The following is a 27,591-nucleotide window of genomic DNA, read 5'->3' as shown; positions in this document are numbered from 1 at the left end:
TGACATGATGAATATTTGCCACGTTGTCACATCTCTTTTTCTATTCTGTTACCGTTGCGTTTTGAACTATTTCTTAACAATGCTATTGAGCTTTAACTTCACTTTTCACCTCCTTTCTAGCTCAGTATATATATGATATATGACCTATGGATTGAAAACGCAAAGCAGTCGCATCGAAATTAACAGTTTGCAGAAGGTCTGTTGTCCAAGGTCAGTGCCTGACGGCCACTTTCGTTTCTATTTAAAGTCCGTCAATTTTTTTTGTGCTCTACAGATTCTTTATCGTAGTCTTCGTTTCCCTGTTTCTCCAAAACACAGTGGGTTTCCTTGGAGACAAAGCAATCGATAGAGATACAAAATTGTCAGGAAGCCTTAGTGCTGCTGTTAAAACAAAAGATAAAGGAACAAAAAGACAGCTCAAGTAGTAAAACAACCACTACTCAAATGGCTGCAAGAATTGAATTTCTCGTTAAACATCATTTTTTCTTATCACTAGTTATTTCTCGACTACATTTCATTTACACAAATTGACGTACACCTGCAACAAAAGACAGCGAGTATTACAATACAGCGATTTTTACTTTCTATTACTTTCTTAAATGCACATTTTTAATTATTAAGATTAGTACAGATCATTTTGGCGAATTGTACAGCGCCTAGAGCAGGCATGGATAGGCGCTATATAAATATTTATTTATTTTATTTATTATTAATACATCAAATATTTTTGCTCGCGCGCGATTGGTCTAAACGCGTCACTTAACTGAATATGCCCCAGCTAAAACTGGGGAATATCCGAGTGATATTCCCCAATTTTCAAAACTGCAGGTGTTGCGACAAATTATTGGAACGACAATAAACACAATTAGCACGTCCATTTGGCGCGAAAATATGCTCGGATATTTCTCCTTGGACATTATCTGTTTCTCGAAGCTCACAGTTTTCCTTGAACCACACTCCGGGAAAACTGCTCGCTTCTCGGAACAGATAATGTCCGCAGACAAATATCCGAGCATATTTTCGCGCCAAATGGAGGCTATCGTTTATATATCAGAGGTTGATAACCTTTACTCGGCTTTTCTAAGAAGATCTCCATACTGATGGATTTGTATGTTATTTTTAAGTCATTCATATCAACATTACAATCCAACACATGGATATGGATATAATTTCTCGATGTTTTAATGCTACTGCGGGTTTTAGTTATCGAAGAAAACTTCTGAATTCGCCCGTAAACTTTAGCAACCGTTTTAAAGGCATTATACGAAGTAAAGATTTTTAAGTGCTTTTGTAACTTATTCTAAATCTGAAGAACTCCCTAAAGGAAAATTTTCCATAATTTATCTTTCCGTCATCAGCATACGTGTTAGAAGCTTATCGAGTATCATTACCAAAGACATTTCCATTTGACAAATGTTTGATCTACAATAATTATCATATTATTGGCTACTTTTGGCCATACAGTCGAACCTCCAATTGCGACCACCTCTCGTAAGCGACCACCTCTCCTCAGCGGCCACTTTTCCAAAATGCCAAAAGTTTTCAAGTCAAATCTCTATATTTGAAACCTCTTGTAAGCAAACACCTCTCCTCAGCAACCACTTTTCCAAAATACGAAAAGTTTCCAAGTCAAATCACTATATTTGGAACTTCTTGTGAGCGACCACCTCTCGTAAGCGACTGCGACCACTTTTAGAGCTAAAAGTTTGAAATTTAACCTGCCGTAAGCGACCACTTGACAGATAACAGAACGTAAATTGGATAATAAGGTGTTGCAACCATATCGCATTCCTGGCTAGTACAAGAGACGGAAATTTCTCAATGGGAATTACAGGATTTTTTTTCTCGAAATTGACTTTCCATGAATAACACATTTAAAACATGGGGTAAGTCTCTGCAGTTACCATATGCTTATGAGGCAAACTTTTGACCCAATATGGTCTAAGTTCTCGTAAGCGACCACCTCCCGTATACGCTTACGGGAGGTTCGACTGTATTTTTTTCGCAAAAGTCACGATTCTAACTATCTTTTTGCTTGATCAAATGCTGATGACAAAACGTTAATTACAAGATAAAACGGCTATCAATGTTATCGAGTAGTGTTAAGCTTGATAAGAGAACAAAATGCCCTTGACCAACGAAATGAGCCAGTGCTAAATTCAATTGTCAGCCAGTGTCAGGCCATAAATTAAATCCCATCAGGCTTCTGCATTCCTTATTTACAATTAATGTACAGCCCGCCATAGTTATTGACTATTTCGACACATTTCTTGAAAGATGTAAAATGGAGAACTAATTTGAATGCTACTTGCAGCAAAAGGCCTGACATAGATTGACAAAGGTGCGATTCTGTTCTCTGTCGATCAGTCACACGGCACTCGTTTTCGACAAACGTTTGCCATAGATAGAAGTCGCCCCCGTTGGCATGCGACGGCTTTCTTCCTCCGCTGATGTCCTACAGCTGTTGAGAAGTGATGGTATTTGTTGAAAGCCGTTCCGGTACTTCTTGTTGAAGATAAAACAAATACAAGGATTCACCGCGCTCCATAAATGTAGCATAAAGAGGCATATGAATGGAATCACATTGTGATACGCACAAATGGCTGGTACTTTCCAGTTCCACAGGAAAATTAGAGTGAATGTAAACACAAGCACTGGAATTGTACAAACACCGAAGGCAATAATTATGGCCACTGACAATCGGACAATTTTCTTGAGTTGTTGATCACGCTTTCTTTGGCCAGAAGACAACCGCTCTTTGGATTTTTTGTTCTTCGTTTTTAAGGTGCATGCAATGAAGCCATACATCATGGCTAACAAACAAACTGGAATAATGATAAAAGCGATGAAATTTGCCATGAAATACCTCTTCTCAGTGTGGGTTTCTAACGGGCCCCAGTCTGATTTACAATATGTCTTATTCTCGATGTGGAGCAGTCTGAAAGTGTAGAAATAAGGTGTGTGGACAGCAATGGCTACAAGCCACGCACACCCAATGCTGATTAACCGAGCTTTTGGCGAGATAAGTTTGGCCTTCAGTGGGAAAACAACAGCCACGAACCTGTCCATTGATACCAACAAAAGGCTTTCGATGGAAACAACAAGAGAAACATCAGGGAGAAAGTACGAAAGTTTGCACAAAATGTTTCCCAGTATCCATGGGTTGTCAACGTTCCAAGAACCAGAACCTGAAATGATCTGAGCAATTCTGATTGGCATGATGGTCAATGGGTTGAACAGGTCAGACACGGCCATGTTGAAAACAAAGTAGTTGATGGATTTTCGCAGCTGCTTGTTCTTGTGAATGACAAGGATAAGTAAGATATTTCCAACTAACGAAACAATGAGAATGATGAAGTAAGCCAGGGCTTTTATGACCGTTTCAACTGTGGAATCGCCCCCAAGACACTCTTCGCGAGTATTGTTTTGAGCGTTTTTCTCGGCCGCTGAAATATTGTTGATCAACGACTCCAAAACAGACTCTTCGCTCGACATACTTCTATTTTATGCTACCGGATCAAAATCGGTAAATACTGTTCTCTTTAGTCGTTAAATATACTAAACCACCTTTCGTGTGAACATTGAATGTCTTTCAGAAGCAGACAGCTTCATAGTGGAAGAGAAGAAGACAGCTTCGTACTAATATCAGTCGAGAAGTCAAATAAACTGTCAACTTTAGTTTGTCTTGTGTTAGACTCGTGATCATCCATGGTTGTCCAACGATCAAGTTCAGCCAACACAGTTTTCTGTCAACAGTCAGTACAGTTTCTGTCGACAAACTACTGTCGCACTTTGTAAACAGACAAGTACGCTAAAGAAAGAAATAAGCTTTTGTTTTGCTACTCATTTTTCTTTACACAGAGAGTCTTGAAAAGTACATTCCAGCTTCTTTCCAATGTCCCACAAGCGCTGGCTGTTCAACATAACGCAGATCATTTATCCAATAATAAAAAAAATAAACATACTGAAATCACTCTGACATCGTAGAAATTAAACGTCCCTCCAGCATAAATTATAATAAAACATTCAAGGCAAGATCGGTATCATTGGAATAATTTTAAGAAGTTGCGTAATGAAGTGAACAATGAGATCAAGAATGTAAAAAAGTCCTATTATTATGAAACTTTTGAAGCTTACAATGGAAATTCGCGCAAGACATGGGAAACTATCAATGAGGTGACACGCCGCAAATCGGATAAAGCTGCAATTAACGAGCTTGAGCTCAATGGAACGAGAATAACGAATTCGACCGAAATCGCAGAGGGTTTTAATAAATTTTTCGCAGAAATCGGTCCCGAACTGTCCAGGGATATAGAGGAAGTCGGCACCTCTTTCGATGAATATATTTACCAAACCAGCAATTGTTTTAGTTTTCAGCGTGTGACTCAATCGCACGTTTTGTCCCACCTAAATAAATTATGCAAGAGAAAGGCTACAGGTCTCGATTCTGTGTCAGCAAGACTTCTAAAAGAATGTCCGGATTTAATCTCCTGGTCACTCGCTCTGATATTCAATCAATCGATCGATACTGGTATTTTTCCTGATGAATGGAAAAATGCAAGAATCACGCCTCTTTTTAAGAAAGCAGGAAGTAGGAGTGATCCTTCTAATTATCGACCGATCTCGATTATCCCGGTTGTGGCCAAGGTTTTCGAGCGAATTATTTATGATCAGTTGTATCATTACCTAAATGAAAATAATCTTCTCAGTAGATACCAATCCGGTTTTCGCTCGCTTCATTCTACAGTTACTGCATCGATTGAAGCGACTGATAATTGGTCTTTCAACATCGATCGTGGCTTTATTAATGCCGTTGTATTTTTAGATCTTAAGAAGGCTTTCGATACTGTGGATCACTCTATTCTTCTCTCAAAATTACAAGCTTATGGTATTCAGGGTTCCACAAACCAATGGTTCTGCTCTTATTTAAAAAACCGAACCCAAACGTGTCTTGTAAACGGGAATAAATCGTCCAAAATGTTCCTTCGCTGTGGTGTTCCACAGGGAACGATTCTTGGGCCCCTTTTATTTCTATTGTATATAAATGATTTGCCCAATTGCCTCCAGCATTCCCAACCAAGGATGTACGCCGATGACACTAGTATTACTTTTGCTGGTAGTGACGTTGATGAAATAAACAGTTGTATTAATCTTGATTTGGAGAGAATTCGTGTGTGGCTTGCAGCCAACAAACTAACTTTAAATATGACAAAGACAGAATTCCTTCTGATTGGTTCCAAGCAAAGGCTTTCAAATTTTACAGTGAATCCTACTGCTAATATCAACCAGTTTCCGATAAAACGAGTCTCGACTGTTAAATCCTTAGGTGTACACATTGATGAAAATCTTACTTGGGAGTGTCATATCAATGAGCTTTCCAAAAAGATTGCTTCTGGCATTAGCGCCATTAAACGTATTAGGTATTCGGTCCCATATAAGACTTTACTTTCCGTTTACAATTCATTAGTCCAACCTCATCTCGATTACTGCAGTTCGGTGTGGGGATCCTGTTCTAAAACTCTTTCTCAAAAGTTACAAAAATTACAAAATCGGGCAGCACGCGTCATAACTTTTTCAAATTACGATCGTAATACTGATGAATTGTTGAGGATGGTCAACTGGGTTAAACTGGACCGTCAACGCCTTGTTAATAAATCAATAATGATGTACAAGATTGTAAATAATATGGTTCCGGAATATCTTTGTTCACGCTTTGTCTTCCGTTCCGATACTTTGACTTATAAGCTAAGAGATAGTGATGGTACGCTTGCTATCCCACAGCCCCACACTAATTACTGTAAAAGAAGTCTTTCTTACAGCGGAGTTGTACTATGGAATAGTCTGCCCTTGAATATTAGACAATCGCTCTCCCTTAATCAATTTAAATCTAAGTTGAAGAACTATGATTTTGACAGTGGTCTTATATAAATTTTATTTTGTTTTTATACACGGCTTCCTTGTAAAGCAGGTTTTTATCATTTCTCTTATTCTAGTAGTTATTTACAATATTAAATTAGTTAGGTAGTTAGATTTATTTAAATTAAATATTGTATAGTCCTGAAGGAAATACCGTGTCTAAATAAAGATTTTACCTTTACCTTTACCTTATCACTTCAAATCCAAACTTAGTTGACATCTTTTTAAGATAGATTTTTCTTCGGAAAGTTACATCCCCAAGGCAAAATATGTTAGTATTCTTATTTGCAGACAAGACAAAGAATACATTTAAAAAAAATCAAACTTCTCTCCAAGGATAGTGTGTTCTGGAAGCTTATTACTCGGGCCCGAGATTAAAAGTGCAAGCAGTTTTGCCTTGGTCGCCAAATTTGGGGGGGGGGGGGGGGGGAGGCGGGGGGGTCATGGTTCCAGGCGTTGCTAGCGTGGTGTGGAAACTGGGGATTAGAACTGAAACAGCTTGCTATTGCTGCGCTCGCTCTTCGTGAACAACATAAATTACAGAGAGCTGTGTTTTATGAAGAAGGCGTTTGAAAGAATCATGTCCTGTATGCTCATTTCACATACAAAAATGTCGAGCGTTTTCGGAACGGGTCTGTCCACGAATTCTATTTCTTGAAAGCCTGCCAAATTAGCAAAGTTCGTGCTAATTCTCACCAGGTAACAAATGAGCCATATGTGAGTTCAAACTACGAAAACACTGACAAAACTATAACTACTGACTTGACAACAAACTATGATGCTGAGACGAGCAACTCACATGTTGAAAAAAATCAAGAATCTTCGTGAACAAACGTCTTCATCTTGTTTGTCATGATGTGTATCAGGATCAACGATCCAAGATCACGTAAGATTATGGGACATCAAAGAAACCGACAAATCCTTGTCCAGAGTGGAGGAGCCCATGAACCCTTGTCCAAGGTGGATTCATCCGATGCCTTTGATACCTGAGTATTCTTGGATCGTTGATCCTGATCCGGATCATAATGCACATTTAGATTTCTACTAACCTTCTTTCCGTTATACCGCAGTATAGTGTAGCACTTGGTAGCCGGGGCTTTTCTCAGGGGTACAACTTGAACAATCCCTGGGACATAACACTGCACGCCGTCACTGATCTTGTCATCTTCCTCCTCGCGTGGAACGAGGGTCTTGACAAGCACATAATCACCCACCTGATGAAGTAAGTCACGTAACAGCTCAAATATATCTACAGTCAACTTTAAGTTGTCACGCAACGCTGGGGGAGATTCATGTATTCCGTGACGGACCTAACTATTAATTTTATAGAGATGAAAGTTCGGATTGTAATCCGTTGACAATTTTAGTATTGAAAGTCAATTGCAACCCTTTTTATCTCAACAACGATTTCTTTGGAATGCGTATTCTGCGGTTTTATTTCAAAAACACCTTGTATTTTTAACCTTTGGCATAGCTGCTGCCAACAGACTGTAGGTAAGGCTAGGTATAGTCTGCATACGAGTCAAGTGATCCATCAGGCCGGCGCTTATCTCCGGTTTCTATGTAACAAGAAGAGCGACTAAGAGTATATCTGCTCCCTTGGCATGCTAGTCCATCACAGGGTTACCCCCAGCATTAAATTTGCCAGTACCCATTTATACATCTGAGTGGAGAGAGGCACTGTGCGAGTAAACTGCCTTGTGCGAGAACACAATGCAATTTTCCCCGGCCAGGGTTCATACTAGGACCGCTTGATCTGGGGTAGAACGCAATAACCATGAGGCTACCGCGCCTCCTATAACTGTTGAGACACAGTTTATATTCTCTCTAATTTGCCAGCAAAAATACTGAAGTGAAAACCACGCTGTTGTAAGGCGACGAAGTTCCCTATAATTTTCTTTCTTTTTTTTTTAAACAATAGCTGTGTAGTTAAACACGTGTTCGTTACTGTACCTTGAGCGAGGGACAAGGCCTGGCTCCCTGCACGGTAATGACGTATCTGGCGGAAACCACCTGTCGGTCAAAGTCCCTGAAGTCAACCTCGACATAACGCGGATTCAGGCAGCGCGATACCACGCCTGCGTAGTAAAAGCCATCCACTTCGTTTCGCGCCAGGACCTTGTGGTTTAGAAGGCGATTCTTATTCGAGACGGACTGGGTAGGAGCAGGAGCAGGCTTGGCAGTCTGTTTGAAAGAGCAATCGCACAATCAATCAATTAATCCAAAAATCACTCCGTTAGTCAGTCAGTGAGCGAGCATATCATTCCGTTAATCAGTCAGGCGGTCACACAGTCGGTCGGGTCGCTCAGTTGGTTAGCCAGATAGTCAGTCAGTCAGTCAGTCGGTCGATCAATCGGTCAGTCAGTCAGTCAGTCAGTCAGTCAGTCAGTCAGTCAGTCAGTTGGTCATCTAGACACAGTCAGTCGGTCAGTCAGTCAGTTGGTTAGTCCGTCGGTCAGTCGGTCAGTCAGTCAGTGGGTCGGTCGGTCAGTCAGTCGGTTGTCTAGGAAGGCGGTTGGTCAGTTGGTCAGTTGGTCAGTTAGTCAGTAAAAGGCAAATGCTCGCCCTGAGATCAACCTTCTTACCTTTGTCATAATTTGCTCGATTCTCTTGTTTTCTGCTTCTTCGCGGGCCTTTCTTTGCTGCTCTGCAATTTCACGTGAGGCCTAAAAAGCGTTAGAAGAATTACTTTCACAAACGATGTCCTCAACTTCCTAGACTACTCAGCTGATAATAATTACTTTCCTGACGAGTTACAGACTTTTCTTTTCAAATCAGTCCTCATAAACTTAGATATTATCAGTTCATGAATATCTTTTTTCTCACTGCGCATCACCTTTGCAAGATCTTAGCTATTGAAAGGAGATAGTCATAGGGTTAACCATACCTCTTCTGATTTCTGTCGCAAATCTTCTGATTGCAGGAGGAATGTTTGAGCTTGCTCGATCTCTCTCTCTAACAAGTTGATATCACCCGGGTCAACCGGCCAGCCTTGTTTTTCTAAGTCATCCATCATTGACGGTTTATTGTCAGGAAACGATGGAACTCTGTCTTCTCGATACCTGAAAATTGAACAAAAATTAAAACAAATGTACATTAGTCCGAGTTAAAACACCATGCTACCATTGTGCTATAGAAATGACATAGAAATGAATATTTATTATCACTCAAACTAATAACATAACTTCGCGTTGATTGCCACTGTAACTCGACGTTTTAATTAAATTCGACATGTTTTTGAAGTTGACTCGAGTCAACAATACGGAGACATTTTAAGGCCAAAGTTATAAAAGATTGTAATCTTTTTACAGTGGCACACATGCTACTGTTATCGCTAGTTGAATTTATATTTTTATTGATTTGGCTTTTGATAAATTTCCTACACTTCTCCGCCATACAAAGAGCAAGAAACGCAAGAGTAATTTCGCGACTTTAATATCTCCGCGCGTTGTGGAAAAGGCCGTTGCAAGCACATCAAAAATGAATCAGATACTTAATCTAAATCTAATACTAAATGGAAATTCAGCAAAAAAAAAAAAAGGATGAGAAATGTAATCGCTTACTTCATTCTTTCTTCATCGCTAAGGTGAACGAACACCAGCTCACTGAGACGCCTGAAACAAAACAGTTCATAAGCTGAATATGAATCACAATTTAGCGGTGTTAAAAAGCAAAGGACGGTCCCTCCATTGGTATCCACATGTGCAAGAGTCTCAACTTTCTTAGACCCAGGTTCAAAATTTTTAATTCTCCTTGCTAACTGTCACATATTTCTCTTAATTTCAGTTCAGAGAATTTGAATTATCAAGATGGAGTGATGATTCTTACCTGGTATAGTCTTCAATAGCTGTTTCTAGTCGTGCCTCGTACGCCTTCAGATTTACTGCTTGAGGATTGACCAGCTGTACTTCGTCGCGGTTACTTCCTGAGGTATGAGCTAAAGGAAGAACCTGGAACAATAACAAAATCAACATCAGCTGCTAACTGAAAGAAAAAGTGATTTCAAATTCGCCGAAACAAAGCAAAATGGTATTTTAACGATCCAGTTTGAGTGGCACAACAAGGGATACACTGGGAACACCAAAAGAAGCTGCAGTTTATTTGTTAAACCTTACAAAACAGAGTTTTTACCTGGTCAAACACTTTGGAGAGAACATGCTTGTCCAGTATCGGTACATATTTGGTACTGTGTGGAATGACAGTGGGTGCTAAGGCGTCCAGGATAGTCAGCTTTCTAGCTACAAGACCGTGTTTCTTTAACCATCTGAACAAATAACAGTAAACTGAAATCGTATTAAGCTTTAAATTTACTCTCACATCTAAGCAGCAGCAGCAGCAAAAAAAAAAAAAACCTTCAAGCTTTGTTGGGATAAATATACTTTACTTACTTCTTAACTGTCAAGTCCTCGTCGCTACAAGAAAACACAAATATTTATTTTAGTGACGATTTCAAAGGCAAGGTAAAGTGTGTATCGGCCCAAGTGGTCTATACAGCCAGAGGTTATCCGGGTTTCCGTGGCATAAAGCGACTAGGAGTATTTCTACTTCTCTCCGGATGAGATGCGGATCACAGGGTTGCCCCTTAGCATTAAATTCGCCGGTACCAATTTATACATCTGAGTGGAGAGAGGCGCTGTCAGATTAAAGTGTTTTCCCACAAGAACACAACGCAGTGATCCAAGCTAGGGCTCAAACCCGGACAGCTCTATCAGGAGTTGAGCGCGCTTACCAGAATCCTACTTTAGTGACGATTTATGAAGTCAAAATAAACAAAAATTCTCTTTTCGTCTTCTCAATTCTTCCCGCTAGAAAGGCGTCTAAACCCGAACAATTCCATTTTGATGACATAGCAAGAGATGTGTCTCGCGTCCCTGATTGGTTGTTACTTGGGTGAGAAAATTCAAAATCAAATTCTTCCGGAAGAAATCAAAACGCGATAAAAGACGTCTTTTCACTCAACTGCAACATAACCTAGTATGCACATAATAGTCTACACTAGAGAAGGATTTGGAAAGGTAGCTATCCTTTCCAAATACATGTAGCTTGAAATTCTGGAGGACAAATCAAAAGAACGGACATGAAAGGGAGCCAAAGAGCAGTTAGTCAGCCCTGAGCCCGCAGTTTTTCACAGGGATGCAACACAACGTACTTCATATAATTACTCACTTTTGGTCGCCATTTGATTTTGACCCATTCTTCTTCTTAGGTTTCCCTAAAACATAATACGGTGTAGCCATTAGACTGTAAGCGTGGAGTCAAGATTATTTTCCGCTTAAAGTAGGAAGACTATTATTTCAAACAATTACTTCTAAGCTCAAAGAGAATCGAATCTACCAATGTACAATTCATTACGTTTTGGCTGGCGTTGCTTGAAATCTTCAGGCTTCTTGGCGACGTATTCTCTCGTCTCTTGAAGCATCCAAGAATCAGTTGTTTTCCTGCTCAGACTCAGTCTCATTTGACTCGTCCTCGTCTCTCCCACTTTGAAACCTCTGGAGATCTGGGACCGAGACGGAGACTGCGGGATATCCCGGCAGGCAGTGTTGACGATGTAGTCCTTGTGACTGCTGTACGTTAACCTTGCACTGGCTGGGCGTGGTCTGGCACTAGCTGGGCGAGGCCTTGCAGAGGCCGGCCGAATCCTGCCATTACCTGAGCGTTCTGAGCTGGGTGGAGATGGGGTCATGGAGTGTTTCGCCGAGAACGGCCTGTGAGAAGACGCGCTCGCCGATCTTGGGTGGCTCCTGTTGGAAGCAACAGATGAAAACGCTGTTATAACAAATGAGATCCCCAAACCGCGGAGATGTACAGTATGACCATCGCTTTTGAGGACGTTCGCGCTACTAGTCTGTCTCCATGCAATTCACACGCTAAGTCAGCGCGCGCCTTACGTTGTTCTAGTTTTTGATTTTCCCTAGAACGCAGCGCGTCCCATCACCGTTAAACGAAAAAGGCCAAGCTCTAGGGAAGAGATTATAGTCGGGGTTGCTCTATCGTTACTTACTTGGAGCATCGTCCAGTGTTGGATCCAAACCAATCAAGTTGTGCACATTCATTTCTTATCAGCGTCACTTTGCGCAAATCTGCCAAACCTTTCTCGATCTCCTCTCTCAAAAGTCGTAGGTCTTCACTCTGAAATTCAAACATAGTACACAATGTATAAAATAAACGGCTTGTCACATTCAAATTTTGCGCAACCAAGTAAAGACGTGGCATGACGTTAGAAAAGAGGCAACTTTGCTTTTCATGGCACTGTTAGACAATGCCGTTGCATTACTAGTAACAGCCTACACACATAACTTATCGATAACAGGGTACAAAGCCAGTGTAACGATAACTGCTGCTTCTGTGGGATGAATCAGCTACTTTCTGTGGATGGAATGCTGGTTTATCGCAGCTTACCTCTAATAGGAATCATCCCTTCCATAAACTTCTAACAATACCTAATCACAGCATACTTACCTCAAACGGCCTGGGACCATCAATGTCATATCCATCTTCAGAAAAATAATGAAACCTGTTGGTATTAAGACAAGAGAAACATTTCCATTTACGACAAGTTAAGTGCATCGCCTCCGGGTATCGCCAAACTAACGCTCAGGTCTTATTCCCCAGTTACAGCTTTGATAAACGCCTTAGAAATAGCCAAATATGCCCTGTATGAAAACCTCGGTGGTAGTGGTTATGACTGCGTGACTGGCAATTTAAATATATTTTGACTACAGTATCTTCAAAGAGTGTTGCACTGTACGAGTTGTCAGTCACTATCATTATGTGAACCATGGCAGGCCAGAAGAATTTTCATTTGTCTCTCGTAAATAACAGGCAGAACATACAGTTCAGTTGTCACATAGTAAAACAGCGACAGAAATTGATTCATATTCACTAGTGACAGATCCTGATTTACATGCAATGCAAAGCCTGGAGTAAAACATTGGGAGCTCCAATCTTAATTGCATTATTGTACCTAACTCAGACTGAAAAAATATTATACAACCTTTTGGGCCTCATTGTTTTGTTAAACAGGCACCACCAAGTCCCGCCCTCCCCTTTGATCTACCTAAAGCACGGAGCGCGATAGATGGTCATGAAGAGTAAGGGCTAGCACGGAACGCAAGAAAAAAAAAATATTCATTAACTTTGCAATATCTGGTGATTTACCTGCCTCCAGTTTCAGCTGCCAACTGGCAGAGAAACTGATTAGCTTCAGTATCTGCGCAGTTGAAGGAGATCGCGTGAATGGGGACTGGGTTCAACAGTTGCACTTGAGCCAGAATGGAAGACGGCGGCTGAAAGAGAAAGTAAAAACAACAGGTCATCTATTTGAAAACCTTAACTGAACCAAATTTGATCCTGTAGATTGCAACCAGATCTTCTTTCTCCTGAAGATCATCGAGAAAGACGCGGGGCTATTTTTCCGGCTTCATGCTAAGGTTCACATTACTTGAGAATGGTAACAGTTGGTATTAAACATGATTTAGCTTTGTCTTTCGGTTGGTTTATAAGCCCATCGTGACTATACCAATTGGAATTGCTATAAAATTTGTTAAAAGCAACAAGGACTGAGTAGAATAGAACGATCTGCATGTACTGTACCTGGTCAGGGCGTCCATCGGTTAGAAGGTAGATTGCGTGACATTGAGGATCAGCCAGAGCCAGTTTAAGAGCTGCCAGAGTGTTTGTGGAGCCACCGGTACTAAGGCCTTTCACCCACTGCCACGCATTATCCAGATTCTAAAAAAAAGCACAAATTAAGATAAGAAAATTTTCCACCTATCACCTCTAGGGGATACTCGAAAACGTTTTTACGAGAAAGCTCCCCCAACCCCGAGGTTCAAACCCTTACTCTTTTATATGCATATAATTATATAAAGCTAACCCTTTTATATACCCTCTAGGAAATACCGGTAGTGCCCTTTTTACATACTTACAGTACGCTTTTACCGACCCTAAAATAGTCCTGCAGAAATCTTGACGCTTTAGAGATAACTATGGTAAATAAAATGACAATCAACGTTTGATTTCAAACAAGCTGTTTCTTTCTTACATGTGTGTTGCAGTCCACCAGTCGATCTCTCCAGGCTTGAACTCTGGTATCAAATTTGGCAAGATTAAACTTCACCTTGTGACGCAATTGCTCCTAAAGATGGTGAAAGACGGATCTGTTACCAATGAGATGTGGGAGAATAGAAGATCGACAGAAAGAAAACCTTGTGCAAGGGAACTGTGCAGCAAAGCACAGACATGTACTAGGTTACCCACACACAGTGTATATCCGATTATTCACTCAGTGCAATGAGTAAGAAGTGTAAGAAAACGTAGAAACAGTGGAACCCTGTTAATTCAGTCACTAACAGGCCACAAAAATCTGGCTGTATAAACAGGGTCCGTATTAAAATAAGAAAATGACTGACTGAGCTTTTGTTCGGGCCAGAATAAAATGGCCATAATAACGAGGTGGCAATATTAAGGGGGTGGCAATAAGAAGGGTTCCACTGTATCTAATTAAGAAACCCTGCCCATTTCCTTAACTCTGCCAGTTAAAATGCTTAAATTAACAGAAGCTTGGTGCCTTGGAAGAATGCAATACAGAATTTATGAGTGACGTGCTGTTAAATTATTGTGCAATACTTCTATTATTCCTTAGGAATCTCAATTTTGTTAAAGTTGTTTTAACAAACCTGCATCAGTCTGTACAGTTTGTCTTTCACAAGAAACAATCTTGACGCCATGGATGCTGAAGTGTCGATCAGCACAGCCACCTAGGTAAGAAAAAAAAAAGTTACTCAGTGCATGTATGATACTTCACTAAGATACACATAACAACGAAGGATATCTACATTTTATCTTAATGATACACCTGTACAAACCTGATCTTCAATAATTGTACCAAACAGTTCTCTACTGCCTTGCTGTAGCCATTCCATTCTGAAGAACAAAGAAAAGAAAACATCAGATAAATGTACATGTAGGTTTAGTTACTGGCTAGCTACACGAGATACAAAATTTATACATCCCTTACCTTTTTCTATATGAGTCCAAAGCTGACAAAACTCTCTGTTCATAATTTCTGTGTATTGGTCCGCTGACATGAACATGCATAATGGAACCGTCCTTCCACCGCACATGTGCAAACTTGTCACAGTAACGTGCATTGACCAACTTAGGACGTACAATCTGTAAAAAAAGAATTATAGAAATTTGTTCAATTTATGTCAACCACAATACTTACAGTGTCTTAATGGCTGGCCTGCTAAGTAAGCTCAATTCTGAATGGCTGTTTGCTTATGACAATGTAGAGGAGGTCCCAAGACAACATGGAGGAGGACAGCAGAGAAGGAGAGGGAATGAGCTGGATGGAGGACCTGGAGTGATGTGTGCATTATAGCAGCCAACAGAGCTGGCTGGTGACAGAGTGTACAGGGCTTATGTACTACTTAGTGTGAAAAGAATACGTGAAGGTGATGGTATTAATATTTTGAAAACAAAGTTGGTGCAAACCCTTTCATATTTGAAGTTCCACCATGGCTGAGTAACGGCTCAGTACTTCAAAGGGTGTACAAAGCTGAGTAAACATGTATCTAGTTGACACTGGACATCAATTTACATGTATCAGAGAGATTGAATGCATTATCCATCCTTTGAATGACTAGAGCCAAGTATTGGTACAAAACAGTGTCAGAAATAGGACAGTTTCAGCACAAGTGTTCTGACGATCAGAAACTGAATAAAAAGATTCCATAGAATCAGAAACATTTTGAGACCTAAGCTGCATTCATACATTTACGTGATCAAAGGTTAAGCAAAAGAACTTGTCTACTCACAGCATCAGTGCTGTCTGAAGCAGCTGGAGCCATCTGAATGTCTACAACTCCGTCACAATGTTTAAAGGCCAATGTCTGTAGCAAGTCATAGAAAACCAGTTTTTTGGCCTTAAGACCATGACGCTGCAAAAATAAAAGTTAACATTACATTGAAGAAGAAAAATGTCAGTATTTTTGGCAACATAAGGCAGAAGACAATAACATAAATACCAACCGATATCCTTTCGTGGTTTGAAAATTGAGGTGCATGTGAAAATTATCTACATTCAGAAAATCTAATGTGTGTTAAAGTCCATCCGTCCATCCATCCATCAGTCAGTCAGTCAGTCAGTCAGTCAGTCTGTCTGTCAGTCAGTCAGTCAAACAGTATGAATTTATCTGCACAGTACCTTTAGCCAATCTCTTGAACTCATGTACATTTCACTCTTTCCCTTTGCATGACCTGAACGGGTGACCCCTTCTTGACCATTTTGTGGAAGAGAATTCGGAGAAGTAGATACTGAAACAACATTGAATCGCATCCAGAATAAGAAACTCAATAGCAGTTGGCACAATATTTGCATACCTACATATATCGGGAAATCACTCACTCTGAGTTTAAATTTTAAACCTACATTTATTATGTATTCTCCTTCCCCAGACCAAGACGAGAGAAAGTGATGAGAAACGAAACAGACAGGTGTATTTTCCCTGTCTCTGTAGAAATGTTAACAGTTAGGGTTGGACATATTGTGCAGACATCAAGCAACAGTTTTCCTTGTCTGACCATCCAGTTTTAGAAAAAAAGTTCCATTGCAGCCCTGATGAGATCCTCTCCTACAGGTTGTATGTGTGCAGGAAGAGGCTTGTCCCTGTTTCACATCCTCACAACATATCCCATAGTGTGTGCCGATTGTAAATATGGCAAAAACGCGTCTTCAAACATTACGGAAAAATGTGTAAAAAATGTACCTGGTGTCTCTTTAGGATCCTTTATTTCACACAACAGTGCCTGAATCTCAGCCAGGGTGTTTCTTGCTTCATCCAGCTCCTCCCACAAGGTGATCACATCCTCCCTGACACCCACACCAAGCTTTAACGAGGGCATGCCAACACCCCTGCCACGCCCTTGAGGTGAACTGGTGCCATCGACCTCTATGGACTGGGTAAAGCTATTGAAGCTGTCTTCATACTCATTAGGAATTGAATAAGCATGGAACCTGAAATTGCAAACAATTACACCAGCTTGTTGAACAGTCATTAAAAAGTAATTTGCATACCCTGCTAAGTGAAGTTCAACCTTTTTATTTTTCAGCTTGATTTTGCACCCTATTCTAGACTAGACACCAAAAACCCTGGAATACGTAACTTAAATGTTTTGAATAAAAGACTCAAAATAGCAATATACCTGTGCCGAAGCCGGATTAGGATTCAGCTGATTCAGTAACTTACCTTCCGTTTGTTATTCTGGAAATGTCCTTCAAGAAGGTGATGGTTGCAGGGTTATTGCAGTTCAGTGAAACAACATGAATTGGTACACGGCTTCCATGTACCTGCAAAATGAAAATAGTGGTACTCAAAGAATGTGTTGAAAATAGTTCAGCTTCACATTCTAAGCCTTCCGCTGCAGCTGACCTTTTTCGGACAAAAACCGAACAATAAATAAACATGACACTAAGTATTTCGATTAGTAAAATTGTTCCTTTGGCTAGTTACCTTTCTCTTCAGCATTTCCTGGGATCCACTTGAAGCATTTCCCTCAGTAAACAGGTAAACTGCTTCGATCTACCAACAAAAAGACCCAGTCAAATGTGTTTACACAGCAAGCAGACTAAAGATATGAATCACAGTACTGTATATGCTAAACAAAAAATGTGATAGAGTAGGTGAAGTTTTTTTCAGGGTTTAACCTTTATTCATTAACAAGCACAAGCAACAATTATACAGATCTAATGGAGTTACTATACCAAGAACTCTGCTATACCCCACCTCCTTCCATTGTTGAAAACTACTGTAAGTAAACATGGCCTATCAGAGCACTACTGTAAATTTACCAGAGTATGGAAGACTAAAGAAGCAAGAAAGGGTCCTCCTGCTAAGATTACTTACATGTTGATCAGCCAATGCTTTGAGTATTCCTTCCACCGTACATGTTTCAGAGCGAGGAACTGTTGTCTTCAGATCCCACATCCAGTTGAGTGCTCCTTCCATGCTGTCAAGTGTGACATTTACAGCATGCTCTTGCCAACAATCTGAATCCATTGCACACCTGATAGAATATAGAAATTAAAGCATGATTTCTTATAATGTGGCCTGGAGAAAAAAATACAAGATAGCTAACTTCGAAAAATAATGATGGTTTGTGTGGTGACTATTGAAGCAATGGCTCATGGGATAATATTCTAGGCAGAAAAAAATCAATTATTGCGGCAAGAGACTTAGAGAATTGCTGAGTGTGATCATGGTACTTTGAGGAAGGTGTTAAGTCCAGAGGAGAAAAAGAACCTTTTACAGAATGTGAATGTGTGGTTGCTAATCAAAGAAGGTGCTCCGGGTCAGGGGGAGGGAAGGGGGTTATGCTTTTGAAGATGTAGTTCATTTTTCATGACCCAATCCATCATTTTATCGAAGGAGAGCCATAAATTGCTTTCTACACATTTAATGTTTCTGATGAACTCACAGAAAATGCTCATGCAGAAAATGGAAAAATTTGCATGTTTCCAGTGAGTTGAAAGAAAGTGAAAACTTGAAACAACTCTAAACACTTACAGAGCCCTGTGGAAATTTAAGTCAGCTCACTTACATAGTTACATGAAAACAAGTAGCTCATGTTGTGGTTATTAAACTTCTAACATGGTTGTTAGAACTTGACAGGAATATGGAAAAGTGTTTTCTTTTTAATGCATTAAATAAGTCATTACCAAAAAGAAAACAGTTTTCTAACAATCATTACCTCCAGCGGGCTTCGAACAATGTCTTAAATTCAGTTGTTAAGTTAACATTTTTTATTACGTTTTTTTCAAATATTTTGCTATTTAGCACACAAACCTGATAAGGTTAAACTTTGCAATAAACATGACTTGCTCTTTCAGTACTTGTATGAGCCCATGAAGATAAGTGCTAAACTCAGATTCACTTGTTGTATTCACATCCAGCACAATGCAGATACAACGCTCTTCTATGACTCCAAAAACTTGCCGACTGTAAGGAAAAGAAATGCTTTTGCTAGTAAGCTATCCTGTTTGTGGTAATATAAGGCAAGTTGTCAGAGTATAAAAAGTAATATCAACTCTTTTGTTACCTTTCAGTTGTTAGCCATTCCAGTCGTCGTTTATAAAGCAATATGGCTTGCTTGAGTTGACTTTCAATCATGCAGAGTTTCTCCTTGCTAGCAACAAGCTGTTAAAAAAAATTGGAATGACCAACTCTTGAATGATGAATGTTTGAAGTTACAGATAGTCATGATCAAAGTACAGTGTAACCACTCAACAGCGGACTTCTTGTAATTGGTGCAAGAGTTAAACAATTGGCTTAAGAGAGGTACTTTATTCTTTAATGTTGGTTATTAAACTGTTTTAGTGACTGGAGCCAGCCTCTCCTTAAGAGGGGCATGTTTAAAACACAAAATGGCAAAATGACGTAATGGCACTACTGACAGCTAGCCTTAAAATTGCACTCCCGTTAGCCGGAATTGTGCTCTGGTTAGCCTATATAGCCCTCAGGTTAGCATAAATATCACTGGTTCAACACTGGTTACCTCGCAATAATTGTAAGGGTTGACTCCTACAGTCTTGCCCATTAGGTGCCATTTTGACATTTCCCCATTTCATGTTTTAAACATGCCCCCTTAAGAGATCTGTTTTCTTACATGTATAAGACATGTCTGAGAGAAGAGATTCAACTGTTTTGACATGAAGAGGTCCTAGAGACAACTGGGACCTTAGATAGAGAAAAATATTGAGTGCTTCAGAAATCCTCAAAAATTGATCAAACTTAGCATAATTCTTAATTTGTCCTTACATTGTAGACAGTACCATCTCTGAATGGGACCTGAGTAAATAGCCCCTTGCAATATCTTGCACGCACAGGTTTCTTAAGAGGTCTTACATAATCTGCAAAAAGAACAGTAACAATAATGTTGAGCATAAACGTCTGTGTTAAACCATAGTTAATCAAGGGAAATGCTTATGAAACATGGCAAAGTCCTTTGTTGTATGTTTTTCTTTGCTATTTGGGGGGTTGATCCAGCACAAAGCCTGGCAAAATACAAAGGTGGTTATGTGTGTGCATACAACTAACCAATAGAAGCATTGTAATTAGGTAATTCATGCATAGTCAATAAGCATAAAACAAAAGATGTGCAGGGTCAAGGACCTTCCTAAATAAATCTTAGCCAGTCTGTTCAAAGCTTCTTTAATGTTAACCAGGCTTCTTAACCATTCCCTCAATTAACTATGTTCAAACTAAATGAAATTCTACAATCAATACTGAAATATCATATTAATGAGAAGTTTCACTCCTTACCATCCGAATGCCGAAATCCTATGGAGGGTAATATCTGACCCATGTCAAGCTTGTGCCTTTTAAGGCCATGGATCTAAAGTAAAAGGGTGAGTAAATGATATTGACTTGTGCTGTTCCAGAAAATATCCATACTCTCCCCACAGAAGGGATTGGAATTTCTTGGGGGTGGGAGTGGCTTCATTAGAATTTCCAGGGGAGAGGGGAGGTCTAACTTTTCAAAAACCCCTTCCATGGAGGAGGTTTGGATATTTGATATTTTCTGGGACTACATGTACACATTTTAACAAAATAACAGTGAAAAAGGTTCTTATTCTATAAACACAAATATTTGGTGGTCTTTTTGTTATCAGCTGACATAGTAGACACAACGTGCATACAAGGAGCTGTAGATATGCTAGGGATCCATATTCGCAATCATCCAGTTGTCCAGGCTGACTAAAAATCCCAAGGGCGACCAAAATGATACGAAAACTCATCCAGCGGACGAGTTTAGTTTGACTCTACCAGAAAAAAACATTTCTTAAAATTTTTCACAAGTCCCTTTCATTCTGACCACTTGTCTTCATTTGGAACTTTTAGAAACCTGAGAAAGAATTGCAGTTTTCTTTCATTTTCTGTCTTGGATGATGTGGTATTCTCCATGAATGAAATCATTGCAGGCTCAATTTTCATTTTGTCAACCGCTGATGCTCTGTACTGCATCTGCACCGGCAAAAACATGTGGCGTGATAACATCAGCTGTTTCGATCAGAATATTATTTAGCCATGATATCTACATGTACCTTGAGCCACTGAGATGTTGATAGAAGCATGCGCACATCAGGCTCCCAGTTACTTGTGTTTGGAGAATTTAGACGTTCACTTTTTGATGGGACTGCAGAGTCAAGGCTTCCATTACTTTGTTTCTTGGACACAGGAACAACTGTTCCTGCGTTCCTTGCTGAGCCTTCAATGGGTCCTAAAAGTTCAGTATACGTGTATGTTAAAAAAAGCACACAGAATATATAGACATTCAACATTATTGTATCCTAGCCATGTTAACAGCACTTGCAGGGGGAAGATAACAAATTTTCGGGCTTGCCAATTAATTTGATGTACTAGCCCGAAAATCATTCTCACTAGCCCCAAGAAAGTACACATCTCTTACAGCTGAATTTCCACAAAAATTTTCCCATGAAAATTCACTTGCCCATCAGGCAAGTGAGGGATAGAAATTGAATTGTCTCACTCAGCCTGACTGGAAAATTCACTGGTAGCAATGGTCTCTAGAAGTCACCATAAGTCAATCTCCCCATTACTCAGTGAATAGAGCACCCAACCAATAACTGAAAGGTCATGGGGTATGATCCACCTAGGACTCAGATTGTTTTCTTTGTCTATGCTCACCAAATACCGAACATTTAATCTTTTGCATCTAGGATACCTTCAACATTACTGATGCTAGCAGTGTGCATCAGCATGCATCACACATGAACCTAGTATGTGACCTAGCTTGCCATGTATCTCTCAGAGAAGGGTCACACACTTGAGATATACTGTAATTGGTGCATAGCTGATTCTCGTTGGGATGTTTCATTCCATCCAGTAATCTTGATTCAAGTTTGTAAAATGAAACAAACCACCTTTAGGCCCTTTTGCTTATATCTAGTATAGATTATTTAAACTTCCCTCAGATTTTTGGCTTCAGTATTCTTGCATAAAACAAAAAAAACAAACGACCCAAATTCCAGACTTGTAATGACACAATTAAAACTTATTCAAAATTAATTAAAACTCGGTAGCGAGTTGCAGAATGGCATGCCTGCAATGACTAAATTTCTGCAAAGAGAATTAAGTAGATCATAAGCTGATACTAACAAACTTGATGCACTGCAGTTTGCGTAAGTCTCCATGTACGTTCAGTAGCTTCGACAATTTAAAATTCAATCAATGTGGGTTTGGAGAGCATGATCAAATGCAATTTCCAACCTAGGTGATTTAACTTGTTTTGCAGACAGGCCATTGTCATAATGTCAAGTACTCTTCTGATCAGACAGTACAACTTAATGGCTAGACTCTTGCAAAGTACACTGCAACGCTTGTAAACACAGCAATGAACAGAATCGAGTCATCTGGTAACACACAAAATTTGTCCTCACCTGCCCCAGATCCACTGCCATGAGTGTGGCGAAAATTTTCGTACATCATAGTCACGGCCTCAGTCTCTGTTCATTTAAGTGTCATCATTCATTAAATCTACCGTATTTAAAGCATTCTATAAAAAGATCTTGTGCCGGGTAGAAATCTGTATTCCCTCGTTGCTACACAAGCACCTTGTTTCCATCGTCTTCCACTTGTCTGCGGATGAACCAATCATGGAACCGAAGTTAAGTCACATGATCAAGCGTCAGCGGCTTTACTTGTGAAAAACAGTTTATTTGTGTATGCTGTGAACGTTTTGTAACTCCTTGTAGAGATCAAGTTTGTTGCTTAATTTTGGAGTTCACTATATTTATACACACTCGTCCTAAACTTGCCACGAAAGTGTAACAGTCTTCGTTGCCGTATGAGTTACAGTGTAAGAAGTAGAGAGAAGGTTAGAGGACAAGTCAGAGTGGTATGTACATACAAGAGTGAACCTTTGTCGTGATCGTAGATGGCTGTCATAGTATTGTCTTGATCTACCGGTACAGGATCAAAAAGGTCGATCATTTATTACTCGATCGATTACAGCAGGTCTTTCCTTACCTCGTGCTCTGTCTCGCTGGACATTTCCAACAGAATGTTACTGAACAGTGTGAGCAGTGTATACCTTCCTATGCAATTTAAGGACACCAACATTTTACGCAAAACTTTATTGGCGTTCTTCCGTTCACCTCTCATATTAAAATAAAACCTTTAAGTTTACTTCAACATAGTTTATAGAAAGGTTCTCTAAAGAAGATCGACTTTTTATTTCAGATACACAACGTGAGCCCATTTGCCCCATTCATTCATTTTTTTCGGCATGGATTTCGATCGCGTTATTCCTCAAGACATCTCACCACAGCTCGACGACGATTCGGTGAAATACGAAGCTGGAAGCAAGCATGGAATAAAAGCACTCATGGTGATGGATGATCTGAGAAAACGCCAGCAGTTATGCGATGTCACGATCTGTGTGGGCAGCAAGAAACTCCATGTGCATCGCGTAGTTTTGGCCTCCTTCAGTTCGTACTTTCTCGCCATGTTTACGGGCGGTATGGCGGAAAGCCATGAAGAAAGCGTAACTTTGAAAGATGTCGACTGCAAAGCGGTTGAACTGCTCATTGATTTTGCCTACACCGGAAAGCTCGATATAACGATTGATACGGTACAGTCGCTGCTGTATGCTTCGTCGTTGTTCCAACTGACCGCAATTCAGAAAGAGTGCTCAAATTTTCTGCGTCGTCAACTTCATCCTTCGAACTGTCTTGGGATCCGCTCGATCGCGGACGCGCATTCCTGCACAGGCCTGTTCGAAGCCTCGGAGAAGTACATCCACGAACATTTTAACGATGTGGTACAGAATGAAGAGTTTCTTCTTCTGCCTCGAGATGACCTGGCCCTGTTACTGACCAGTGAAGAGCTCAATGTCGATTCTGAAGAGGACGTGTATAATGCGTTAATTGCGTGGGCGAGACAAAATGTCGAAGAGAGACAAACATTTTTGGCTGAACTTCTTGGGAAAATTCGCCTGCCTTCCTTGTCTCCTCATTTTTTGGTAGATCAAGTTGAAAAAGAAGAACTTATTCGTCAAGACATTGCGTGTAGGAATCTGTTGGACGAGGCAAAGAACTTCCACATGCTACCAGCTCGACGAAGTAAACTTGGTGGTCAAAAATCTCGACCAAGAAGGTCCACATTTGGAAGTCTATACAGCATTTGTGGCATGGATTCAACAGGTCATGCATTAAGATCTGTTGAGAGATACGACTTTCACAGCGGGAAAGTAAAGGATGTCTGTCCAATCAACACTCCACGCAGTGGCGTGGGTGTGGCTGTTCTTGATGGCAAGATTTATGCAGTGGGTGGACACGATGGATCAACATATCTAAATAGGTTAGAACAGAGCTATTTGTGTTTTTCAGCTCAGGAGAGCAGAAGTAACTCTCCTCTCTCTAAGTTTACGATGTACAGAGCTAAGTACTTCCAAGTACCCTACGGGTAGTACCTTCCAAGTTGAATTGGGGGTCGTGGGGAGGACAAGGGGGTAGAAGGCCACAAGAAAAGGTGGAAGGAAGTTTATCTGTGGGGTATTCTGCTGTTTTCTCAGCACTTTTACTGCAAACTAAATGACATAAATTGTGACCAAACTCTAAATTTAAGGTCTGTGACATGAGATGATTACATCGTGATCGTGGTATTGGAGTTATGAGATCTTGATCAGCTCTGTCAAGCATGAAACCATCAAACGACACTCCTGACATAGCTGATCAGGAACTCATTATCATTTCCCCAAGCTTCACATTTGCCATAAGAGAAATATGTTTGAAGTCTGTGAGAGCTTTGGTCATTGTTGATGAAGTCACTGGATTGAATATTGTTGGGGGTATTAAGTTGTCGCATGTTGTTTCAAATCTACAGTGTGGAATGCTATGATACCAGTACAAAGCAGTGGAAGTATGTTGCGTCCATGAGTCATCCACGGCGTTATGTTGCTGCTGCTGCCCTGAATGGTTTGCTGTACGCCATCGGTGGCTATGATGGCTTTTCAGTCCTGGACTCAGTTGAGGTGTATGATCCCAGACTGGATCAATGGAAACGAGTGGCCAACATGTCCAATGCACGCAGGCATGTTGCGGTTGGTGTTTTGGATAAAAAGGATGCAGGGGATGATACTTCTGGCCCAGGTACTGATTTAATTAAAATCTCCAGTCAGACCATGTTGTAGTGTACGTTAGTTCGTGAGAATTTGAGACAGTTATCCAAACCCTCCACTGCATGTCAGGGTTGTATAACTTTCAAGAGTTCTCCCAACCTCCCATGTCTTTAGATGAGGCTATGTAAACCCAGCAAAAGTACTCTGTTGCATTTATAAAATATTTAACTCAAAATTACATGGGAATCTAAAATGTCACAATCGTGTTTACACACTCTCATCTAAACACACCTGTCATGAACCAATGAGAGCATGTGCAGTATCTCAGTTATTTTATATTTTAGGCTACCTGTATGCTGTGGGTGGTCATGACGGAATAACTTACTTAAAGACAGTGGAGAAGTACGACCCAGAGACAAATGCTTGGACTTCTGTTGCATCCATGGGGGCACGGAGAGGTGGTGTGGGCGTAGCTACCCTTGGAGGATGCTTGTATGCCACAGGAGGCTATGATGGAACATCTAACCTCAATACATCAGGTAACCCAGCACACTTGAGCAGTCATGGGTGGCTTTGATACAAAAAATTGTATGTGATGTTCTTGATGTGTAACTACACATAGTGAGGAAATGAACACAGCCGGTGTTCTGACAAGATAAGCCACAACTGCTACATGATTTGACAAATTAACAAAAAACTTGTCTACTCCTAACCCCTAACTGAAGGTGACACTCATATCTGTTGACTCCTTGCAGTTCCTTATTGAAGCCCCGTCTAACCTTAAACCCTTACATTAATTGTACAACTTAGAGTCTCCTTGTAGAAGATGCAGATCACTGCACTGCTTATTTACATGTACCAACATGACTGTAATTAGTACAACAAAGGAATGCAGAGTTGTAAAAAAGAATGAGTAGAAATTAGATACAGTTGAGGTGTTGTGGATGGCACCATATACATGTATGTACAACACAATCTTATGCAGTGCAATACAGTGCAATATAGAAAGAAATGTGTTTCCCAGCTTTTTCTGTAGAGGCACACTGTGACCATTACGTCACATAACGTTTAGTCTCGAAACCGGTGGAAACCAGTCAGAAGACTACATGTTGTCAAAGCTAAGTTGTTTACTCCTTGCTCATGTTGGAGTGTTGTGTTCCTTGAACATGCACTGAACTACATACTGGCCTGTCTACATTTCCAAGGGGGGAGAGGGGCGACTTAGTTACACAGTACAATATTCTAACGGATTGTCTCGAATTGGTTAAAATATAGCAGCTATCTCGTTTTTGTTTGTTTGTTTTAGAACGCTATTACCCAGATGAAGACAGATGGGCTTTTGTTGCCCCCATGAGCGTGTGTCGCAGTGGACATGGTGTGGGAGTTGTGAATGGGTGTCTGTATGCACTGGGTGGGCATGACGGTGTGTCATACCGAAACAAGGTGGAATACTTTGACCCACAAGTTGGTGAATGGACAACTGTTGGCCCCATGGGAATGTGCAAAGCTGTGGCTGGTGTGGCTGTTATAAAGGAACATTAAATCTTAATCTTTACAGGTTTATGCACAACATTCCTTATGGAGTCAAAGCAGCTGAACTGTGGGAATGAACAGAGCTTGTTAATGTTTTGGTCAGTTCAGTGAGAGTGCCAAGGAAGGCACAGTGAATGACTAGCTGCTTCCCCAAAGAGGGTTAAGGCTATCATTCCATTTATTTATCTATATATACCACATGTTCACCAGATGGAACAAAGAATTTATTTGTGAAGTGGGCATTTCATTTAAGCTAACCTTACACGGTTGCCCATTCGGGGCCTCAATGCCTCCCCATCCAAAGAAAACAAAAATAAAGGGGGTTAGTCTATCATGCCTTGCATGTTATTAGCCACGTCTTTGTCAGATGGAAAGAGAAATTTAATTACGAAGTGGTCAACCACACCCATCAGGTACTTGAACTCCCCCCCCCCCCCCCCCCCACCCAACCCTGTCAAAAGAAAAAAATTCTGGGTTTATCTATCATGCCATGCATGTATTTATTTGCCATCTCTTTGTCAGATGGAAAGAGCAATAATATTTAATTATGAAGTGGTCAACCACACCAGTTAGGTACTTCAACCCCCGCCACCCTGTCAAAAGAAAAAATCTGCAGGGTTAACCTATCATGCCATGCATGTATTTATATGAAGGGCTTTTGTCATACGACTAAGACAATATTGTTTACGGATTGTAAAATCTTGTTTTGAAATTGTGTCCAATTGCCAACATACAGAATAAAAAAAAAAACAACACAATGGGTGAGAAAAACATGGGTTCTCAAAGGCCAAAACTTGAAAGTATGAAGATAAACTGAATTTTCAACATGGGTAGGAGAGAGAGTGGCTCTTACCAAACACACACTGTGAGGTTGAGTATGGATCATTTCCGGATAACTACAAATATAATAACGGTGAAATAATTATTTGGGCATGTCAAAATATTTAATGGTGGAAATAAAACTAAAGAAGAATGCTTCAACTCATTTGTTTTGTT

At 40.3% G+C, this 27,591-nt stretch overlaps 3 protein-coding genes across 3 annotated transcripts in view; 1 reads left to right on the top strand and 2 right to left on the bottom strand.

Moving 5' to 3' along the window:
* The window catches only part of LOC145498340 (von Willebrand factor A domain-containing protein 3B-like), a 33,098-nt gene extending 10,548 nt beyond the window's left edge, over positions 1-22,550 (bottom strand). Inside the window, exons 1-30 of the mRNA XM_081478255.1 lie at positions 22,382-22,550; positions 21,026-21,201; positions 20,244-20,316; positions 19,740-19,831; positions 19,021-19,118; positions 18,768-18,920; positions 17,829-17,988; positions 17,436-17,504; positions 17,172-17,272; positions 16,692-16,939; positions 16,130-16,239; positions 15,741-15,863; positions 14,939-15,093; positions 14,787-14,844; positions 14,598-14,678; positions 13,964-14,056; positions 13,513-13,650; positions 13,078-13,205; positions 12,379-12,433; positions 11,921-12,048; positions 11,269-11,660; positions 11,083-11,128; positions 10,305-10,328; positions 10,048-10,180; positions 9,745-9,866; positions 9,480-9,530; positions 8,804-8,978; positions 8,502-8,582; positions 7,870-8,100; positions 6,966-7,130 (exon numbers count right to left, since the gene is read on the bottom strand). Coding sequence (XP_081334381.1) covers positions 6,966-7,130; positions 7,870-8,100; positions 8,502-8,582; positions 8,804-8,978; positions 9,480-9,530; positions 9,745-9,866; positions 10,048-10,180; positions 10,305-10,328; positions 11,083-11,128; positions 11,269-11,660; positions 11,921-12,048; positions 12,379-12,433; positions 13,078-13,205; positions 13,513-13,650; positions 13,964-14,056; positions 14,598-14,678; positions 14,787-14,844; positions 14,939-15,093; positions 15,741-15,863; positions 16,130-16,239; positions 16,692-16,939; positions 17,172-17,272; positions 17,436-17,504; positions 17,829-17,988; positions 18,768-18,920; positions 19,021-19,118; positions 19,740-19,831; positions 20,244-20,316; positions 21,026-21,201; positions 22,382-22,430 — 3,708 coding nt within the window. The 5' untranslated portion in view covers positions 22,431-22,550. The remainder of the gene's footprint in view (positions 1-6,965; positions 7,131-7,869; positions 8,101-8,501; positions 8,583-8,803; positions 8,979-9,479; positions 9,531-9,744; positions 9,867-10,047; positions 10,181-10,304; positions 10,329-11,082; positions 11,129-11,268; positions 11,661-11,920; positions 12,049-12,378; positions 12,434-13,077; positions 13,206-13,512; positions 13,651-13,963; positions 14,057-14,597; positions 14,679-14,786; positions 14,845-14,938; positions 15,094-15,740; positions 15,864-16,129; positions 16,240-16,691; positions 16,940-17,171; positions 17,273-17,435; positions 17,505-17,828; positions 17,989-18,767; positions 18,921-19,020; positions 19,119-19,739; positions 19,832-20,243; positions 20,317-21,025; positions 21,202-22,381) is intronic.
* LOC145498377 (neuropeptide SIFamide receptor-like) lies at positions 742-4,794 on the bottom strand. The gene has a single exon (XM_081478302.1). The coding sequence runs from the start codon at positions 3,493-3,495 to the stop codon at positions 2,368-2,370; it is 1,128 nt and encodes a 375-aa protein (XP_081334428.1). The 5' UTR covers positions 3,496-4,794; the 3' UTR covers positions 742-2,367.
* A 126-nt stretch (positions 22,551-22,676) lies between the features above and the next one.
* LOC145498358 (kelch-like protein 20) lies at positions 22,677-27,022 on the top strand. Its single transcript, XM_081478281.1, has 5 exons — positions 22,677-22,839; positions 23,184-24,302; positions 24,828-25,093; positions 25,407-25,601; positions 26,369-27,022. The coding sequence occupies exons 2-5, from the start codon at positions 23,230-23,232 to the stop codon at positions 26,602-26,604; spliced, it is 1,770 nt and encodes a 589-aa protein (XP_081334407.1). The 5' UTR covers positions 22,677-22,839; positions 23,184-23,229; the 3' UTR covers positions 26,605-27,022.
* Positions 27,023-27,591: the final 569 nt, after the last annotated feature.

Source organism: Orbicella franksi, chromosome 9, assembly GCF_964199315.1.
Source record: "Orbicella franksi chromosome 9, jaOrbFran1.1, whole genome shotgun sequence".
In the NCBI taxonomy this organism is placed as follows: domain Eukaryota; kingdom Metazoa; phylum Cnidaria; class Anthozoa; order Scleractinia; family Merulinidae; genus Orbicella; species Orbicella franksi.
Note: the sequence above shows the minus strand (reverse complement) of the source record. Positions and strands in the feature narration are given on the sequence as shown.

Bases quoted from the DNA above. Each gene is read 5' to 3' on its own strand.
- LOC145498377 (XM_081478302.1), bottom strand. From the start codon at position 3,495: ATGTCGAGCGAAGAGTCTGTTTTGGAGTCGTTGATCAACAATATTTCA.
- LOC145498358 (XM_081478281.1), top strand. From the start codon at position 23,230: ATGGATTTCGATCGCGTTATTCCTCAAGACATCTCACCACAGCTCGAC. The intron at 25,094-25,406 runs GTACTGATTTAA...TTTATATTTTAG, and splicing joins GGATGATACTTCTGGCCCAG to GCTACCTGTATGCTGTGGGT. The intron at 25,602-26,368 runs GTAACCCAGCAC...TGTTTGTTTTAG, and splicing joins ATCTAACCTCAATACATCAG to AACGCTATTACCCAGATGAA.